The sequence below is a fragment of the Hypanus sabinus genome, chromosome 26, assembly GCF_030144855.1.
Source record: "Hypanus sabinus isolate sHypSab1 chromosome 26, sHypSab1.hap1, whole genome shotgun sequence".
Taxonomy (NCBI): Eukaryota; Metazoa; Chordata; class Chondrichthyes; order Myliobatiformes; family Dasyatidae; genus Hypanus; species Hypanus sabinus.
This window is the reverse complement of record NC_082731.1, coordinates 48,724,988-48,746,925: the sequence shown is the minus strand read 5'-3', so window position 1 is coordinate 48,746,925 and position 21,938 is coordinate 48,724,988. Positions and strand designations below refer to the sequence as shown.

The following is a 21,938-nucleotide window of genomic DNA, read 5'->3' as shown; positions in this document are numbered from 1 at the left end:
CCTTCCAGTCATCTCCAAACCTTCACAGACAAGGATTTTCCCCAAAGAGAATAAAGAAAAATAAATAAATAAATAAATATAAATTACATCGTGAAAACATTGAATAAAGGGTCGCCAGATTTGTTCAAAATTAAAGGATTTATCAAATGTCTGGCTTCTAATTTTCTCTTAACTCTTCCCTACACTTAAACAATTCCTCTATCTGTTTCTGTTTTCATATTTTGCACAGCACACCCACAGGGTTCCTTCCCCACCACTCTCAACCTTTCATATCCACTCCTCATAGTCAGGCCATTTCCTTAATACAGTATATGACGACAAAAGTAATCTCTTCAATTCTCTGACAACCCTGGGTTCTTCTTGTCCTTTCCTTTCCCCATTTCAATATCCTAATATATTCAATATGAAACTAGGGTCCCAGACTTCCATTCTTTTTCTTTCAGCACAGCTGGGATGCCTAAAATTTGTTGACTATTCATCAATTGAACTAGCTTAGGAAACTCACTTCGTAACTCTGAATTCAAAGCTACATGTTTATTGTTGCTGCACAGTATAACTATGTTGACTACAGGCCAACAATTTAAAACTGAATTCTACTGATCCCTCTGTATCAATACCCACTCAAACCTCTTCTCCAATTTATAACACTGAAACAGAGAACACCCATTGGCCAAATGATCGATCTTTTCTTCTCCCAGTCCCCGGCATGGTGGTTCTTCTTTGTCATGGTTAGTCTCTAGAGTTATCACCCCTTCGCACTTGAAGCTCCTAATTTGTTAAACACTTCTCACGTCATTCTTTTTTGTTTGAGGTTATCTCTCTGACCTACAACAGATTCCTTTTGGATCTACACAATTTCATGTCTTAGGTGACTTCTTTTGTTCTCTTCAACTCTGGTTCAATAGTCAAACTGAGACACTCAAGACACAGGGCCAAGTTAAAGAGATTACTTCTGCAAACCTGCCACTGTACATTATACTGTGCACAGTTCATCAGAATGATTTGAGGTTCAGGTGGTCAATAGCAGAAATCAAAAACTTCACAAAATGGAGGTTACAAAGCAGCTTTGCTAAACGGCAGCCTCCATTCAAACTCATAGCAAGAATGCAGACAATTGGTTTCTCTATTTCCCCTGTCCTTGATTAATACAAGCTCAATGTTTTCTTCTATATTATAATTTGCTCATGGCCAACAGTAGTGTATTCTAATAACTAGCAGTGCGACACATAGCCCTTTAGAATAGTGAAAATGACATATAATGTTGAAATGAGCAGGGAGGTATGGAGTTTAACTACCAATGTCATTCTTCCTTGGCCCAGAGATTAAATGGATGAAGAAGCTTTCAGACATAACTACAGACAGTTTCTTCTTCGGTCTGCAGAAAGTCATGCAGGAAACTCAAGGGAAAACTCTTCACCGACAGAGTGGTGACTGGAACCCATTACCACAGGGAATGTGATAGGTCAACAGCAAGGATGGATTTAAAAGGACTATTGTAGACTATTGTAGGACTGGTAGGGACCACTGGGCTGAGCTCACTCCTGACTGTACAGTAAGTGTGTTGCAGATTCACTAAATATCCAAGACAGAGTTTAAAATAGAACTGATTTATTTATCACAGATCCAGAACATTAAACCCCAGTCCCATTAAAGGTGAAAATCAGAAGAACTTCCTCCCATACCCAGTGACCAGGGTGTAGAACTGGGTTTGATGCATAGCAGCAATAATTGCAAAGTTTGACTCCAAGTCTCTGGATTCAGCAAATGTGATAGTTAACTGTCCGGCATGCAGCTTATTTAAATTTTCTCCCCAGTGTGAAATTGGAAATGTGCCAAAAGGTCAGATGCCTGACAGAATCTCTTTCCACAGTCTGAGCAAATGAACAGTCTCTCTCCATTGTGAACTCGCTGGTGTGTCTGTAGGTTGGATGACTGACTGAATCCCTTCCCACATACTGAGCAGGTGAATGGCCTCTCCCCAGTGTGAACTTGCTGGTGTGCTTTCAGTTCAGATGACTGAGTAAACCCCTTCCCACATTCTGGGCAAGTGAATAGCTTCCCCCCACTGTGAACTCGTTGGTGCGTCTGTAGGTTGGATGACTGACTGAATCCCTTCCCACATTCTGAGCAGGTGAATGGCCTCTCCCCAGTGTGAATGCGCTGATGTACCTTCAGGTAAGATGACCGAGTAAACCCCTTCCCACAGTCTGAGCAGTTAAACCGCACCTTGCCAGTGTGAACTTGCCGATGCACTTGTAAGTGGGACGACTGACTAAATCCCTTTCCACACTCTGAACAGGTGAACGGTCTCTCCCCAGTGTGAACTCGCTGATGTACCTTCAGTTCAGATGACCAAGAAAATCCCTTCCCACAGTCTGAGCAGGTGAATGGCCACTCCCCAGTGTGAACTGACTGGTGGGCCAGTAGTTCAGATGATCGAGTGAATCCCTTCCCACAGTTTGAGCATGTGAATGGTCTCTCCCCTGTGTGAATTCGCTGATGTATCTTTAGTTCAGATGACTGAGTGAATCCCTTCCCACAGTCTGGGCAGGAGAAAGGCCTCTCCCCTGTGTGAATTCGCTGGTGCGTCTGTAGGAGTGATGAGTAGGTGAATCCCTTCCCACATACTGAACAGGTGAATGGCCTCTGCCCAGTGTGAACTCGCTGGTGTGCTTTCAGTTCAGATGACTGAGTAAACCCCTTCCCACATTCTGGGCAAGTGAATAGCTTCCCCCCACTGTGAACTCGCTGGTGCGTCTGTAGGTTGGATGACTGATTGAATCCCTTCCCACATTCTGAGCAGGTGAATGGCCTCTCCCCAGTGTGAATGCGCTGATGTACCTTCAGGTAAGATGACCGATTAAACCCCTTCCCACAGTCTGAGCAAATGAATGGCGTCTCTCCAGTGTGAACTCGCTGGTGCGTTTGCAGGTGGGATGACTGAATGAATCCCTTCCCGCAGTCTGAGCAGGTGAACGGTCTCTCCCCAGTGTGTATTCGCTGGTGTCTCAGGAGGTGTGATGGGTGAGTGAATCCCTTCCCACAGGTTGAGCAGGTGAACAGCCTCTCCCCAGTGTGAATTCGCTGATGTACCTTCAGTTCAGAAGATCGAGTGAATCCCTTCCCACAGTCTGAGCAGGTAAACGACCACTCCCCAGTGTGAACTGCCTGGTGTGCCAGTAGGTCAAATGACCTAGTGAATCCCTTCCCGCAGTCTGAGCAGGTGAACGGTCTCTCCCCAGTGTGAATTAGCTGGTGTGTCAGCAGGTGTGATGAGTGAGTGAATCCTTTCCCACAGTTTGAGCAGGTGAATGGCCTCTCCCCAGTGTGACTTCGCTGATGTACCTTCAGTTCAATTGACTGAGTAAACCCCTTGCCACAGTCTGAGCAGGTGAATGGCCTCTCTCCAGTGTGAATGCGATGGTGTGTCTGGAGGTTGGATGACTGACTGAATCCCTTCCCACATACTGAGCAGGTGAATGGCCTCTCCCCAGTGTGAATTCGCTGATGTACCTTCAGGTAAGATGACCGGGTAAACTTCTTCCCACAGTCTGAGCAGGTGAACGGCATCTCCTCGTGTGAACCGAATGGTATGCTAGTAACTCAATCACCAAGTGAATTCCTTCTCACAGTCAGAGCAGGTGAATGGCCACTCCTCAGTGTGAATTTGCTGATGCATTTGTAGGCTGGATGAGTGAGTGAATTCCTTCCCACAGTTCTCTATCAGTTCATCAAGTCAGATATCAGACATAGTGAATCCCTTGTATAATTAATACAGTCGAAGAACTGATCCCCAATGGACAAATGCTGATGTGCTCTTAGCAACCCCGATTCCAGTGGATTTCACTGAATTACAACAGAAAATCTCATTTAGGAGGCAAAGCACATTTTCAGCTGGGATGAGATACTTGTTCATCTTCAAGGATCATTGGTGTCACAAAGGAAATACTTGGTCTCTCCTTAAATGTCTGGACAGAGACAGCAAAACTGAGGTGTAGTTGCATTTGAGATTCCTGTACACATTTTTTTTTGCCGTTCCTAACCTGTAAAAACATTTATAAAAGACATCAATGAGTGAAGGATAGCATTTCGGGAAGACTATTAGACCATATCATTATCCACTTTGTTAGAAGAAATAAAAGCATAGACTATTTTCAAAATAGAGATAAAGTTCAAAGAGACTTGGACTCTTACACAGGACTTATAACCCACTGGTGAGGCCTTGCTTGGAGTATCATGTGCAGTTTTGGTCCTCTTATCTAAGAAAAGATGTGCTGACATTAGAGAAGGTTCATAAAAATGATTCTGGGATTGAAAGGCTTTTCATATGAGAAGCACTGGATGGCTTTGACCTACTGGAATTCAGAGGAATAGTGGGGTATCTCATTGAAACCTACTGAATGTTGAATGGCCTTGATAGAGTGGATGTGGAGAGGATGTTTCCTATGGTGACGGAGACTAACACCAGAGGACAGAGCCTCAGAATAGAGCAACATCCATTTAGAATGGAAATGAGGAGGAATTTCTTTAGCTAGAGAGTGGTGAATCTGTCAAAATTGTTGACATAGTTGACTGTTCAAGCCACATCACTGGGCATATCTAAAGATGAGGTTGATAGATCATTGATTAGTCAGGGCAAGAAGGGATATGGGGAGAAGGCAAAAGATTGGTGACGACACACAAAATGAATCAGCCATGATGAAATGGTTGAAGGTGGAGTTAAAATGGTGCTAAATGGCAACTCATTTGCTTGCATCTTCAGAAACAGCTCTATTCCCATCGTTAATATCTTTATTTTTCCCTTTCAGGGTTCCTTTGAAGACCCTGCCCTGGAATTACATGAAGACCGGTTCTTTGTGGGAATGGGACCCATTCTCGGGGTTTCAGGACCGACTATTGTTGTTTGACATGCCAAGGGGTCAGCCTGAGAGTCTGACTCGAATTCGAAAGCCTAAGATCTCAGGGCTCTGGAGATGGGCAGACCGAGGTTGGTGTCACAGCAGGAGATTTGTGTGTCTTCGGGGAGGCTGGAAAATCTTTCGCTGTGGGCCCAAAGACCAAGATCTTTGTGATCTTTGGGCAAAGAGCTCGTAAAAAGCGACGGAATGGACTTTTTAACAATGTAAACCAGCGGGTTGTTGTTATGTCTCCTGCTCGCTGTGAAAATGGGGGGCACCTCCCTCTCCCTTGCCAGGGAGAGAGAGAACCTGTAGTTGGTTGAATGTCTGATGAAATGCGGTAGCCTTTGCAGTAAGTGCAAGATCTGTGTATTTGCTATTGCCTAGCTCACGCTTGAGCTCGATGTGCTGGTGCGCTTTTTTTTTGCTGGGGGAGGGGGGACAGTTGCTTGCTGCCGTTTTCGTGCGGGAGAGGGGATTTGGGGTGACTGGGGTTCTCACGTTTAACTGTCATTCATTTTTTGGAGCACTTCTCCGACTTCATGGATGTTTGCGAAGTAAAAGCATTTCAGGATGTATATTGAATACATTTCTCTGACATTAAATTGGACCTTTGAACCTTTGAAGATCCCCAGGACCTGGATACAGATTGTGTGGCTGAAAAACAGGGAAGGACCCAGGATATATCGGGATGCGGAGTCACGGTGTGTTCAGAGCTCACATTAATTGACCCTTAGTTGCAGTTCGGACACCAATGCTGATGAAACCCCTGCCCACAGCCCTGCTCCTATCTACTGTTGATCCTCCAAGAGCCTTTTGTCCACTGAGCGCAAGTGCAGTTTCTAGAACTGACTGCGACCCGTATGCATGCGCATTTAATCACCTGATCACTGACCGCCAATACTTGAACAAACACAACAAACACAAGAAAGACTGCAGGTGCTGGAAATCTGAAACAACACACACAAAATGCTGGAGGAACTCAGCAGCTCAGGCAGCATCTATGGAAAAGAATAAACAATCAACATTTTGGTACGAGACTCTTCTTCAGGGTTGAGATAGAAGGGGGAAGATGCCAGTATAAAAAGGTGAGGAAAGAGGCTAGCCGGAAGGTGATAGGCGAAGCTAGGTGAGTGGGAAAGGTTAGGGGCTGGAGAAGAAAGAATGATAGGAGAGGAGGGTGGACCATAGGAGAGTGAAGGAGGAGGAAACCCAGGGGGAAGTAATGGGTAGGTGAGAAGCTCAGAGTTGGGGTTGGAGGTTGGGAGGAGGGGATTTGTTTCCTGGAAGGAGAAACTGAGGCTACATCCACACTAGACTGGATAATTTTGAAAATGCCAGTTACGTGTATGCTATGCGTTTTTGAAAATATCTCTATCCACATTGAAACGGAGATTTTGGCAAATCTCCTCCTGCTGCGCAAGTGCAGGACACATCTATCGAAAACAAGCGACATGTTTGGTGTTGAATCTCGCCATAAAAGTGGGCGTTTGTGTAGTTACAGACTAGAAAGACTGTCTGTTGGCTCTCATGCAGGAGAACTTAAAACTAAAAAAAACACAAATACTGGAGCGTACGGAGGCAACCGACAGGGAATTCATAGACTGTATGACCCGGCTGACGACGAACATTGAAAAACTGACTGTATAAACTGACTGTTTATACATTGTTAAATGTATAAAACATGTCTGCATCAGTGTTATCTTGTATTTCCATATAATGTTACATTAGGCTGTTACACATCTATTGTCAGAGAAGTACTTGCATAAATAGGTAAACCACCTTCATACGAGCAAGGACAGAAAATGGCAAAGTGAGTACAGTATACTTACTTATTCAGTAAGTTATGGGTCAAGGTATTTGGTGAGTACATTTCTAACTCTTTTGGCTTCAGTCTCGTTGCCATCTGTTCTGAAATTGTTAGATTACATTCAAGAAAACAATGAAATAGTGCGCTGCCGTCTGACAGCATTTTCAAAAGTCTCCCGTTCCTCCGTCCACACAGATCTGCCTGAGTAGCATTTTCAAAAATACCCACCCTGGAAAGCGTTTCTGAAAAGTTCCAGTTTCGGGGGACAAAAATGCTGTTTTAGTGGGAACGAAGGGTAAAAACGAAGAGAAAAAGCTTCAGTTATGGATTTATCTGCCGTGGTGTGGACGTAGCCTGATACTTATGCCATCAGGTTGGAGGCTACCTAGACAGAATATAAGGTGTTGCTCCTCCACCCTGAGGTTGACCTCATCTTGGCAAACAGAAGACTATGAATCGATATGTTGGAACATGAATGGGAATCAGATGTTTGGACACAGGGAAAACCCGCTTGTGGTGGATGGTACAGAGGTTCTCAGTGAAGTGGTCCCCTAATTGATGAGGCCATCAGCCCAGTCTGTTTGCAGCTACAGCCTCAAGGAAAGCTCTCTCTTCGTCTGAATCATGGTGTTCCTTGACCCCCTTGAGAATTGTTTTTGAGTGGCACTGGCTTTTGTATTGGCCAACTCTATTGCACTGGAGGTTTTTCACTTATTTTGCTGGACAGAACTCTTTGACATGGAGTGGAGACTTGCCGCTTCTCCTGCAGTTCGACATTTTACATGCTCTGTTTCCCTTGTCTGTTTTGTTTAACAGACTGTTTCTGTAGTCTTTCTGTCTGCACCTTGTTTGTACCCTTCTTTTTGTACAGCTTCTACTTTTACCTCAGCATCATTGTCATGCCTCAGTTCTGCTCGTCGCAGATGAACATTCTCACTCTGTCTAACCATAATAATAGCTTTGTCTAGTGTCAGATTTGCCAACAACTAAAGTCTCTAAAATCTGGTTTGTAGTAGCCGACAACAGTTCTGTCTCTCATGAGCTCATCTCTTAGATTTCCATATGCACAGTCGTCTGACAGGGCGTACAATCCTGCGATAAATCACTTACACTTTCTGGCTCCTGCTTTCTGGAACTTTACCCTCTCGTATAACACATTTAGCTTTCCTGTGAAATACTCTTCGAATCTGTCCTGCATTCTTTTGTACTCCTTTTTCTGAGCACCCATCAGTCCTAATCCACCCATGATGTCATCTTTGTCACCCATGCAGTATGTTAGTGATGCTCTTCTGAGTTAGAATGTTTGCAACCCTAAATCACTCAAAGCATTTGAGCAACCTCCCCAAGCCCCCTGGTTAAGAGAAATCACAAGTCTCAGGGGGTGCTTTAATGGGTAAGTAGATATTGGTACTAAAAGTATTTGTTCCATTTTCCTGTTTGTTTATTTATCATTTTATTTATTTGGACTACAGAAGTCCAAATAAGTCCAACTGGCATAGGCGGTTTAGGTTTAGTCTAGCTATTTTTCATTGAGATATGCTAACAACAACAGTCTCACTGTAAGTTTTTTTCTTGTTGGGTATCTTACTTGGTCTGTAGCACCAATTCATCAACAATCAACCACTTCTGACATCATGTTGTGTTCGATATTGAGGGATAGTGTAGATCACACCAAGAGACCAGCATGCAGGATATTTAACTGAACTCTGCTAGTACAAAACTCCTCCCACATGGGAGTGGCTAACCGAGTTGTATCAGAATATCACTATTAGCTACCACTACACCATAGATGCAGCCTGACCCGCTGAGTTCCACCAGCATCTTATAGGAATAAATAACAAATTTTTTTCAGTCAATAAGTTTCCAAAGGTTTCAAACAGTATAGAACAGGATCAGGCCTTCAGGCCCTTAACCCAAAATGTTGTGCCAAAAAGTAAATCAAAACCACTCAAAAACTAATCCCTCTGACTTACACAATGTCCAGGCATCCACCACTGAGTATAAAAATTACCCCTCACATCCCTTTGAACCTACCCTCTCTCACCTTTAATGCATACTCTCTGGTATTAGACATTTTGACCCTGGGAAACAGATACTCCCTGTCCATAATCTCATATTCTTCTCATAATCTTGTAAACATTTATCACATCTTCCCTCAGCTTCCCAATGCTCCAGTGAAAACCCAAGTTTGTCCAGCATGATAGCACGTGCTTTGTCACCAGGCAGCATCCTGGCAAACCTCTTTTGCACCCTCTCCAAAGCCTCAACATCCTTCCTATAGTGGGGCAATCAGAACTGAATACAGTGATCCAGATGTGGTTGAACCCAAGTTTTATAAAGTCAGCACATAACCTCTTGAGTTTTGAACTCAGTGCCTCAACTAATAAAAGCAAGCATCCCACCAGCCTGATCATCCAACTCGGTACAGGGTTCTGAGTTGGATGATCAGCCATGATCATAATGAATGGTGGTGCAGGCTCGAAGGGTCAAATGGCCTACTCCTGCAACTATTTTCTATGTTTCTAAACTAGCTTATCAACCTGGGTAGCCACTTTCAAGGAGCTCTGAACTTGGATCCCAAGATCTCTCTGCTCAGCAATAATGTTAAGGACCATGTCCTTAACAGTGTATTGTCTTCTTGCATTTGCCCTATTATCTGGGTTAAAGTCCATCTGTCATTTCTCAGCCCATATTTGAACCTGGTATATATCATGCCAGTCTTCTACACTATCCATAGCTCCACCAATGTTGGTATCATCCACAAATTTACTAAATCAACTATTTATATTTTCAAGCAACACACACAAAATGCTGGTGGAACGCAGCAGGCCAGGCAGCATCTATAGGCAAAAGTACAGTTGACGTCTTGGGCCGAGACCCTTCGTCAGGACGTTGGCTGTACTTCTGCCTATAGATGCTGCCAGGCCTGCAGCATTCCACCAGCATTTTGTGTGTGTTGCTTGAATTTCCAGCATCTGCAAATTTCCTCGTGTTTGTGTATTTATATTTTCATTCAGGTCATTAATATGCAACACAAACAGCAGAGGTCTCAGCACGGATCCCTGCGGAACTAATTGCAGACCTCCAGCTTCTCATGATAGCACATGCCCTCTTAACTAGAAGAATGAGACAGGACAGTTAACAGAAGTTTTTGCAGGGGAACACTTTGCATCTAGTGACCACAATGCCTTTAGTTTCAAAGTAATATGCAAAAGGGTAGGTCTAGTCTGCAGTTGAAATTCAAAATTGGAGAAAGGCTAATTTTGATGGCATCAGAAATGATCTGCCAAGTGTGGGCTGATACAGGCTGTTTTCTGGCAAAGATGTACTTGGTAAGACGGAGGCCTTTAAAAGAGAAATTTTGAGAGTACAAAGCTAGTATATGCCTGTCACAATAAAAGGTAAAGATAACAAATGTAGGGGACATTGGTTTACAAGATATTGAGGCCCCAGTTAAGACTTTAAAAAGGTCCATAGCACATGTAGGCAAGTAGGAACAAATGAGGTGCTTATGTAGTATAAGAAATGCAAGAGAATATTTCTTCAGGCAGGTGAGGTTCATCAGCCTACCCAGGAGGAGGAAAACTCTGATTTTAAACTTCTGCTACCTTGCGGCCATACCTACCCATGGGAAAGGCCTTGGGAGTAAACCTGAGGAAGAAATCTGGAGCCAGGGTTCCTAAGCAGTTTGATGTTGTTGACAACCTCACTCTGGCAACCTTTGTGACGACATGGGTGCCAAGCTGTATCATAGCTTGCCCTTCCCTTAGACTACATCAGTGATGTGGAGAGGGGGATCCTGGTGCATGGGCAACAGCTGGTTCTTCAAATTTTCCTTCCCAGGCTTGTGCCTTGGAGAGGATATAGTCCACCAGAGGCACAAACCCATGATCCCCTAGGATCGACAGCTGCCTACTACTTCAGAAAGAAATCAGGAAGGCTAAAATAAGGCATGAAGTTGCTCTAGAAGACAAGGTGAAGGAGAAGTCCCAAGGGATTCTACAGGTATGTTAAGAGTAAGAGAACAAAACTGGTCCTCTGGAAGATCAGAATGGTAATCCATGTGTGGAGCCAAAACAGATAGGGGAGATCTTAAATGCATTCTTTGCACCTGTATTTACTCAGGAGATGCATACAGAGTCTATAGAAGTGAAGCAAAGTGGCATCAAATTCATGGACCCAGTATAGATTACAGAGGTGGTGTTTGCTACCCTGAGGCAAATCAGTGTGGATAAATCCCCCGGCCCTGACAAGGTGTTCCCTTGGACCCTATGGGAGGCAAATACAGAAATTAACTGGGTGGGGTGGGGGCTAGCAGAGATATTTATATTACCCTTAGTGACATGAGGGGTACCAAAAGGTTGGAGGACAGTGAATATTTTTCCGCTGTTTAAAAAAGACTCAAAACATAAACCAAGAAATTATAGGCTAGTGAGTATAACATCAATTGTGGGAAAGCTATTGGAAGATATTCTAAGCGACTGGATATACAGTACAAGTATTTGGATAGACATGAACTGATGCAGAATAGTCAGCATGCTTCATGTATGGTAGGTCATGCCTAACCAAACTTAGAGTTTTCCCAGGAAGTTATCAGGAGAGTGGATGAAAACAAGGCAGCTGATGTTGACTTTAGCAAGACATTTGACAAAGTTCCGCATGGGAGGTTGGTCAAGAAGGTTCAATCACTTGGCATTCAAGATGAGGTAAATTGGATTAGACATTGGCTTTGTGGGAGAAGCCAGACAGTGATAGTAAGACCATAAGATACAGGACAGAATTAGGCCATTCGGTCCATTAAGCCAGCTCTGCTATTCCACCATGGAGAAGAGCCAGAGGTCGTTGTACATATTGGTACCAATGACATAGACAGGAAAAGGGAAGAAGACCTGAAAAAAAGAGTACAAGGAGTTAGGAAGGAAGTTAAGAAGCAGGACCGCGAGGGTAGTAATCTCGGGATTACTGCCTGTGCCACATGACAGTGAGAATAGGAATAGAATGAGGTGGAGGATAAAAGAAGGATTGGAGCAGGGGGCAGGGACAGGTTTCTGGATCATTGGGACCTCTTTTGGGGCAGGTGTGACCTGTACAAAAGGGATAGGTTGCACTTGAATCCCAGGGGGAACCAATATCCTGGTGGGAAGGTTTGCTAAGGCTACTAGGGAGAGTTTAAACTAGAATTGTTGGGGGGGTGGGAACCAAACTGAAGAGACTGGGGAAGAGGAGATTGGCTCACAAATTTAGAAAGCTTGTAGACAGTGTGAGAGGGAGGACAGGGAGGTGATAGAGAAGGGACACGCTCAGACCTAAGGTTTGAGATGCATCTATTTTAACGCAGAGAGTATTGTGAACAAAGCGGATGAGCTTAGAGCGTGGATCAGTACTTGGAGATATGATGTGGTGGCCATTACTGAGACTTGGATGGCTCAGGGACAGGAATGGTTGCTTCAAGTGTCGGGTTTTAGATGTTTCAGAATGGACAGGGAGGGAGGCAAAAGAGGTGGTGGCATGGTACTGTTGATCAGAGATAAGCTCCACGGCTGCAGAAAAGAAGCAAGCAAAGCAAGAGGCAGAGAGTGGAGGACTGAAGCTTCTTTTCTTTAACTGATTGGGGAAAAGAAGCTAGACTGCGCAGGCGCGTGACGTAGCGCGCCAAGGTTTAAAAGAAAGACCGCCATATACAGCGGCCATTGTTGTAGCGGCCATCGTTAGAGTGGACTGAGTCAGAGTGGGACGGCTTTGGCTCAAACAGACTTCAGCGAGAACAGGCAGAGGCGAGGGTAGGTTCCGGTAAGTTTCTGTTTTTCTTTTTTTTTTGTTCAGACTAGAGAATATGTCAGGCAGGATGTTGGAATGCTCCTCTTGCAGGATGTGGGAAGTCAGGGAGACCTCCAGTGTCCCTGACAATGATACCTGAAAGAAGTGAATCCAGCTGCAGCTCCTAACAGACCGTGTTAGGGAACTGCAGCAGGAACTGGATGACCTCTGGATCATTCAGGAGACTGAACAGTTTATAGATAGTAGCTTCCAGGTGGTAGTTACACCTAAGGAACAGGGCACAGGTAATTGGGTTACCATCAGGCAAGGGAAGAGGAAAGGGCAGGTAGTGCAGGGTACCCTTGTGGCCATTCCCCTCCAAAACAGGTATACTGAATTGGATACTGTTGGGAGAGGATGGCTTACCTGGGACAAGCTGCGGCAGCTGGATCTCTAGCACTGAGTCTGTTTCTGAAGTGTAGAAGGGAGGGAAGAAGAAGAGGAGAGCGGTAGTGATAGGGGACTCCATAGTCAGGGTTACAGACAGGAGATTCTGTGGTCATGACACAGACTCCCAGATGGCTTGTTGCTTCCCGGGTGCCAGGGTCAAGGATGTCTCTGATCACATGCACAGCATTCTGAAGTGGGAAGGTGATCAGCCAGATGTCGTGGTACACATCAATACCAATGACATAGGTAGAAAGAGTCAGGAGGTCCTGAAGAGTGAGTTCAGAGAGCTTGGTAGGAAGTTGAAAAAACAGGACCTCGAGGGTAGTAATCTCCAGATTGCTGCCTGTGCCATGTGCTACTGACAGTAAGAGTAGGATGCTCTGGCAGCTGAACACATGGCTGAGAAACTGGTGTAGGGGGCAGTGTTTCAGATTTCTAGATCATTGGGACCTCTTCTGGGGCAGGTGGGACCTGTACAAGAGAGACGGGTTACACCTGAACTACAAGGGGACCAATATACTTGCAGCGAGGTTTGCTAGTGTTATTGGGGAGGGTTTAAACTAGATTTGCAGGGGGATGGGAACCAGAGTGCTAGAGCAGATAGTGGAATGGGGGTAAAAATAAATGATGTTAGTAGTTCATGCAAAGTCATAAATAGTAAGGTTGTGTGTGGTGGTAATAATCTTCTGAGGTGTGTATATTTCAATGCAAGGAGTATTGTGGGAAAGGCAGAAGAGCTGAGGGCCTGAATTGACATGTGGAATTATGACATCATAGCCATTACAGAAACTTGGCTACAGGAGGGGCAGGACTGGCAGCTCAATGTTCCAGGGTTCTGATGTTTCAGACGTGATAAAGGCAGAGGGATGAAGGATGGGGGGGTGGTGGCTTTGCTAGTCGGGGAAAATATTACAGCGGTGCTTTGGCAGAACAGATTAAAGGGCTTGTCTACTGAGGCCATATGGGTGGAGCTGAGAAACAGGAAAGGTATGACCACATTAATAGGGTTGTATTATAGACCACCCAATAGTCAGCGAGAATTGGAGGAGCAAATCTGCAGAGAGATAACAGACAACTGCAGAAGACAGAAAGTTGTGATTGTGGGGGATTTTAATTTTCCACACATTGATTGGGACTCCCATACTGTTAAAGGTCTAGATGGGTTAGAGTTTGTGAAATGTGTTCAGGAAAGTTTTCTAAATCAATATATAGATGTCCCAACTAGGGTAGATGCAATATTAGATCTCCTATTAGGAAATAAGTTAGGGCAGGTGACGGAAGTGTGTATAGGGGAACACTTTGGTTCCAGTGATCATAACGTCATTAGTTTCAACTTAATCATGAATAAAGATAGATCTGGTTGTCGGGTTGAAGTTCTAAATGGAAAAAAGGCCAAATTTGAAGAAATGAGAAAGGATCTAAAAAGCGTAGATTGGGACAGGTTGTTCTCTGGCAAGGATGTGATTGGTAAGTGGGAGGCCTTCAAAGGAGAAATTTTGAGAGTGCAGAGTTTGTATGTTCCTGTCAGGGTTAAAGGCAAAGCGAATAAGAATAAGGAACCTTGGTTCTCGACGGATATTGGAACACTGCTAAAGAATAACAGACAGACATATATACTTTATTGATCCCGAAGGAAATTGGGTTTCGTTAAAAACCCAACCTAAAAAGGAGAGATGTATAACATGTATAGGCAACAGGGAGGAAATAAGATGCTTGAAGAGTATAAAAAGAGTAAGAAAATATTTAAGAAAGAAATCAGGAGGGCAAAAAGAAGACATGAGGTTGCTTTGGCAGTCAGGGTGAAGGATAATCCTAAGAGCTTCTACAGGTATGTTAAGAGCAAAAGGATAGTAAGGGATAAAATCGGTCCTCTTGATGATCAGAGTAGTCGGCTATGTATGGAACCAAAAGAAATCAGAAAGATATTAAATGGGTTTTTTGCATCTGTATTTACTAAGGAAACTGGAATAGAGTCTATGGAAACAAGGCAAACAAGTAGGGAGGTCATGGAACTTATACAGATTAAAGAGGAGGAGGAGCTTGCTAACTTGAGGCAAGTCAGAGTAGGTAAATCCCCAGGACCTGACAGGGTATTCCCTCGGACCTTGAGGGAGACTAGTGTTGAAATTGCAGGGGCCCTGGCAGAAATATTTAAAATGTCGATATCCATGGTGCTGGAGGATTGGAGGATAGCTCATGTAGTTCCGTTGTTTAAAAAAAGATTCAAAAAGTAAGCCAGGAAATTATAGGCCGGTAAGTTTGACATCAGTAGCAGGTAAATTATTGGAAAGAATACTAAGATAGGATCTACAAGTATTTGGATAGACAGGGACTTATTAGAAACAGTCAGCATGGCTTTGTGCGTGGTAGGTCATGTTTAACCAATCTATTAGAGTTTTTCGAGGAAGTTACCAGGAAAGTGGATGAAAGGAAGGCAGTGGATGTTGTATACATGGACTTCAGAAAGGCCTTAGACAAGGTCCCGTATGGGAGGTTAGTTAGGAAGATTCAGTCGCTAGGTATACATGGAGAGGTAGTAAATTGGATCAGACATTGGCTCAATGGGAGAAGTCAGAGAGTGGTAGTGGAGGCCTGTGACTAGTGGTGTGCCACAGGGATCAGTGCTGGGTCCATTGTTATTTGTCATCTATATCAATGATCTGGATGATAATGTGGCAAATTGGATCAGCAAATTTGCTGATGATACAAAAATTGGAGGTGTAGTGGACAGTGAGGAAGGTTTTCAAAGCTTGCAGAGAGATTTGGACCAGTTGGAGGAATGGGCAGAAAAATGGCAGATGGAGTTTAATGCGGACAAGTGTGAGGTATTGCACTTCGGAAGGTCGAACCAAAGTAGGACATACAAGGTAAATGGTAGGACACTGAGGAGTGCAGTAGAACAGAGGGATCTGGCAGTACAGGTACATAATTCCCTAAAAGTGGCATCACAAGTAGATAGGGTTGTAAAGACAGCTTTTGGTACATTGGCCTTTATAAATCAAAGTACTGAGTATTAAGAGTTGGAATGTAATGGTGAGGTTGTATAAGACATTGGTGAGTCAGAATTTGGAGTATTGTGTGCAGTTTTGGTCACCTAATTACAGGAAGGATATTAATAAGGTTGAAAGAGTGCAAAGAAGGTTTACAAGGATGTTGCTGGGACTTGAGAAACTGAGTTACAGAGAAAGGTTGAATAGGTTAGGACTTTATTCCCTGGAGCATAGGAGAATGAGGGGTAATTTGATAGAGGTGTATAAAATTATGATGGGTATAGATAGAGTGAATGCAAGCAGGCTTTTTCCACTGAGGTCAGGGGTGAAAAAAACCAGAGGTCATGGGTTAAGGGGGAAAAGTTTAAAGGGAACATTGGGGGGCTTCTTCATGCAGAGAGTGGTGGGAGTGTGGAATGAGCTGCTAGATGAAGTGGTAAATGCAGGCTCACTTTTGACATTTAAGAAAAACTTGGACAGGTATATGGATGAGAGGTGTTTGGAGGGATATGGCCCAGGTGCAGGCCAGTGGGACTAGACAAAAAATGGTTCAGCACAGCCAAGAAGGGCCAAAAGGCCTGTTTCTGTGCTGTAATGTTCTATGGTTCTATGGGGTACCTTATCAAATACCTTGCTGAAATCCATATACACTACATCTACTGCTCTACCTTCATCAATGTGTTTAGTCACATCCTCAAAAAATTCAATCAGGCTCGTAAGGCATGACTTGCCTTTGACAAAGCCATGCTGACTACTAATCATTTTATGCCTCTCCAAATATTCATAAATCCTGCCTCTCAGGATCTTTTCCAACAACTTACCAACCACTGAAGTAAGACTCACTGGTCTATAATTTCTTGGGCTATCTCTACTCACTTTCTTGAATAAGGGAACAACATCTGCAACCCTCCAATCCTCCGGAACCTCTCCTATCCCTACTGAAGATGCAAAGATCATTGCTTCAGTATTCACTAAGTATGTCCACTATTTCCTCCAGTTCTATACATACTTTTCCACTGTCACACTTGATTGGTCCTATTCTCTCACATCTTACCATTTCATTTTCCATTTCTTTGTCTCCCGTTACTGCCTCACCAGCATCATTCTTCAGTGGTCCTATATCAACTGTTACTTCTCTTTTAGTCTTCATATAACTGAAGAAACTTTAGTATTGTGATTTATATTATTGGCTGGCCTGTCCTCATATTTCATCTTTTCCGTTCTTATAGCTTTTTTAGTTGTCTTTTATTGTGTTTTAAAAACTTCCCACTCTCTTTTGCTTTCTTATATGCCCTCTCCTTGGCTTTGATGCAGTCCTTAATTTCCTTTGTCAGCCACGGTTGCCCACCTCTGCCATCTGAGCACTTCTACCTCTGCGGGACATATCTGTTCTGTGCCTTGTAAACTATTTCCAGAAACTTCAGCCACCTCTGCTCTGCTGTCATCCCTGCCAGTATCCTCTTCCAATCCACCTGGGCAAGCTCCTCTCTCATCCTTCTGTAAATCCCTTTATTTCATTGTGATACTGATATATGTGAGTTATGCTTCTCCCTCTCAAATTGCAGTATGAATTCAATCATATTATGATTACTTTCCTAAGGGTTCCTTTACTTTAAGCTCCCAAATGTTAAGATGGATGAAGTTAAGATGGCACTAAACAGCGACTCCTTTGGTTGCATCTACAAGAACAGGTTAATCTCTTTTTTTCCCTTTTCAGGGTGTGGAGGTTCTTTTTGAAAACTCTGACCTGGAACTACACTCTGATTTCAATTCTTTGCTCGAATGGGACCCGCTCTCAGGACCTCAAGATCTGTCGTTTTCTGATATCCCAAGGACGTGGCCTGGAAGATGAACCCACCTTCAGGGTTCTGGGAATTTGTAGCTCTGGAGACGTGCTGATTCTAGGCCGGTGCCCCAGACTGAAGCATTGCGGGAAAACACAGGACATCAGGAGCAGCGGGTTAGCTGCCAGGGGTTGTGTGCCTGGAGAGCTGTGCCTTTTTGGTGCCGACTCTTTGGGCACAGAGCTCGGAAAAGCAATGCAACAAACTTTTAACATCATAAATCTATGAGTTATTTGTTATCCCTCCCTTCTCGTTGTGAAACAGAGACACCTCTTTTTCCCTTATTAGGGAGAGAGAGCACCTGTGGTATGTCAAATTGTCAGGTGAACGAGTAGTTTTTGGGGCACTGCAAGTCTGTGTTTTTATTGATGCATTGTTGCACGCTTGAGTGCTTGGTGGAGGGTGCTGATGTTCTTTTTGCTGGTGGGGGGGCTTTGGGGTTTATCACTTTAACTGTCAATCATTCTTTGGTGCACCTCTCTGTTTTCATGGATGTCTGCGAAAAAGAAGAATTTCAGGATGTATATTGTATACATTTCTCTGATGTGTAAAGCTCTGCAAGGTTTCCCTACTAACGTAATGGTTTCTCTGTAAGGTTTCACTCTTAATGAAATGATTTCTCTGTAGCAGCAGTGTTTGGGTTATGACTAGCAATAACAGGGCTTTGGAATGTGTGCCATCCAATGAGAGGTGTGTTTCTTTCATTTGTGTCTGAGAGAAGGCATTCATGGGCTACTGTTTGGTGGAAGATGGAGAGAGAAGATGTCAGAGCAGAGAGGTCGTAGACTACAGGACTGAGTGGACATGGAATGGGGTTGGGAGTCGACGATGCCTGGAGGAAATCGATAGAGAACGAATGGACGGGAAAGTCGTGAGCTCCATATGTGCAAAAGACAGTTTCATTAAAATGGGCCCTTTTCTTTTTGTTTTCTTTGCTAATCCTCCAGTCAAATTAAGAATTATAAAGCTAAATCATTTAATTGCATATGGTGTACAGTTTGTTATTTTGTAGTACTGATTTCTAACAAGGGAAAACATCACACAGCATCCACACAAATGAAATTTTACAAGTTTGGCGGGCCGAAGAGTGTCTTTCCCTGGACTAACGCAGCTCACTGAACCTGAGGGTTACACATGCACTTATTGAACCTAATAAGATCTGGGCTATTACACCATATCCAATTTAAAATAGCCTTTACAATAGGCTCGAGCACAAGCTGCTCTAAAGTGCCATTTTGTGGACATTCAACAAACTCCCACTCTTACGATCCGACACCAACCTGAGTTTACCAAACCCCTTGCATTTTGAAGTCTGCGTTACAATTGTGTCATTACCCTTATTACATGCCCTTTCCAGCTTCCTTTGCAATCTCAACCCCACATCTTGGTGACTGTTTGGAGGCCTTTATATGATTCTCATAATGGATTTCTTTTACCCTTGCAATTTCTTAACTCCACCCACAAAGACAGACAGACAAGAAAGAGACAGCATTCTATGACCCTATGTCACTTCTTTCTAAAGATGTAATTCCATCTCTTACCAACAGAACCACACCATCACCTATGCCTTCCTGCCTGTCCTTTCGATACACAGTGGCCTTCTTTCAGCCATGACTCAGAGATGCCCACAACATCATTCTGACCAATCTCTAATTGCGCCAGGAGTTCATCCACCTTATTCCAAACGCTACGCGCATTTAAATACAGCACCTTCAGTCCTGCATTCTACCCCCTTTCGAATTTTGCCTTTGTGGCACAGTTTAACTCTTTGCTCTGTCTGCATTTGCTCTATCCTTCCTTACATTCATGTTACACCCATCATATACTTGTAAACCTGCTGGCTTCTCCTCAGCTCTATCATACTGGTTCCCATCCTCCTGCCATATTAGTTCAAACCCCCAACAACTCTAGTAAATCTGCCCGCAAGAATATTGGTCCCCTTTGGATTCAGGTGCAACTTATCCCTTTTGTACAGGTTCCACCTTCCCCAGAAGTGGTCCCAATTTCCAGAAATCTGAATCCTTGCCCCCTGCCCCCAATTAACTCTTCAGAGTTCCTGCCTAATGCCATCATAATTTGCCGCACTCTGACAAGGACCATATCTATCCTTATCTATAGCTAACCTGAAATATGAGGAATTGTGGTTACTGTTCCCTATCTGTCCAGTCACCTGGCCAGACTCAGTATCCAACACCAGATCCAGTCTTGCCTTATCTCTTGTTGGACCATCCACATACTGATTTAAGAAACCTTCCTTATACAGGGAAAGTTGAAATCCCCCATGACAACAACCATATTATTTTTACACATTTCATTAATCTGATTACATACCTTTTCCTCAATGTTCCGGTGGCTGTTAAGGGGTCTGTAGTGCAATCCCATTAGTCTGATTGCACCCTTCCTATTCAGCAGGACTCCCTGTAAGTATATTGGTTTCCCTCCAGTTCAGGTGCAACCCATCCCTCTTGTGCAGGTCACCCCTTCCCCAGAAAATGTTCCAATGACTCAACAACATGAAACCCTATCCCTAAACCATCTCAGCAGCCATTCATTCATCCGTGCTACCACCCAGTTCCTACCTGCACTAGCCTGTGGAACGGAGTAATCTGAAGATTACAACCTTGTAGGTTCTTCTCTTCAGCCTCCTTCCTACTCTATATACTCACTGCACAGGACCTCTTCTCCTTTTCTGCCTCTGTCATTGGGGCCAATATATCCACGACCTCTGGCTGTTTCCCCTCCCCTTGAGAATATCCAGCAGCCGCTCCGATACGTCATGGATCCCAGCACGCGGAAGGCAACACACACCGTGTCCTTTGTGGCCACGGAATCTTTCTGTCCCCTTAACTATCTAAGTCCCTATAACTACCGGAAGGCTCAGAGCCAGTCACAGTGCCGTGATCTGATGGTTCACCCTCCTTCCCAACAGCAGTATCCAAAGGGGTATACTATACCTGTTGCTGAGAGGAATGGCCACAAGGGAACCCTGCACTGACTTCTTAACCCCCTTACCTCTCCCGGTAGTCACTCATCTGCAGTCCCAACCTGAACTCTGGGTGTGACCATCTCTTCAAAAGACTCGCCTATAACATCTTCAGCCTCCGGACCCTCAGTACATCCAACCCCCCCAACCCGGTCAGTCAGGCGCTGAAGTTGGGTGCACTTCCCGCAGATGTCATCATCAGGTATCGCGAATTCCCACATGAGACAGGAGGAGCATTCCATTCTCACTATTCTGTACCGAAAAGGAAAAAGGCTTGCCTCTTCTTAACTGTGCCGAGGGAAACACGTCCGTCAGTCTCCGCGATGCGCATGCGCCACAGCAATGCCGCCTGCAGTTGAGAGGGAAAGGACCAGGGACTGTCCCGAGGTGTAGAGCCCACGATAATTGTCCCTCGGCTCCGCGGTTCGGACACCGATGCTGATGAAATCACCGCCCAGAACCGCGCACTACCTTCTGCGGTTTCTCCAAGAGTCTTTTGTCCACTAAGCGCATGCGCTACTTCCCGGAATTAACAGCGCTCCATACGCATGCGCATTCGATTGCCTGTTCACGGAGGGCGAATTCTGGAGCAGACACGAGTAAGTCTGTAGATGCTGGAAATCCAAAACAACTCGCACAAGAGAACATGGGAAATAGAAGGAGGAGTCGGCTATCTGGCCCGTCGAGCCTACTCCGCAATTCAATACGATCATGGCTGATCTGGCCATGGACTCTCTCCACCTACCTGCCTCCCTCCCCCCCCCAAAACCTTTAATTCCCCTACTGTGCAAAAATCTATCCACTCTTAAGTATATTTACTGAGGTAGACTCCACTGCTTCATTGGGCAAAGAATTCCACAGATTCACCATTTTCCTGGAAAAACAATTCATCCTCATATCCATCCTAAATCTTGGAGCTATGTCTCATAGATTTTGTCTCATCTGTCAGTGGAAACAACCTTCCTGCCTCTGTCTTATCTATCCCTTTCGCTAGAGGAACTCAGCAGCTCCGGCAGCATATATGGAAAAGAATAAGCAGTCGACATTTCATTCAGAGACCCTTCTTCAGGACTGGGGGGTGGGGAGGATAGAGACTCCAGAATAAAAAGGTAGGGGGAGGAGAAAATGCTAGCTGGATGGTGATAAGTGAAGCCCAGTGGGTGGGAAAGATCAAGGGCTGGAGAAGAAAGAATTTTCCAACCTGAT

The 21,938-nt window shown here is 44.3% G+C and overlaps 1 protein-coding gene and 1 pseudogene across 2 annotated transcripts; one reads left to right on the top strand and one right to left on the bottom strand.

Annotated features, from left to right (window-relative positions):
• LOC132381552 (zinc finger protein 585A-like) overlaps nt 1–21,938 on the top strand; it is a 100,325-nt pseudogene that overhangs the window by 40,074 nt on the left and 38,313 nt on the right.
• Nucleotides 401–20,999, bottom strand: LOC132381551 (zinc finger protein 658B-like). 2 transcript variants are annotated; one of them, XM_059951053.1, is made up of 3 exons: nt 20,081–20,999; nt 4,195–4,259; nt 401–4,043 (listed from the first exon to the last, which is right to left on the bottom strand). In XM_059951053.1, the coding sequence occupies exon 3, from the start codon at nt 3,568–3,570 to the stop codon at nt 1,798–1,800; it is 1,773 nt and encodes a 590-aa protein (XP_059807036.1). In that variant the 5' UTR covers nt 3,571–4,043; nt 4,195–4,259; nt 20,081–20,999; the 3' UTR covers nt 401–1,797. The 2 variants fall into 2 exon arrangements, with proteins under 2 accessions (XP_059807036.1, XP_059807035.1); XM_059951052.1 differs by lacking the exon at nt 4,195–4,259.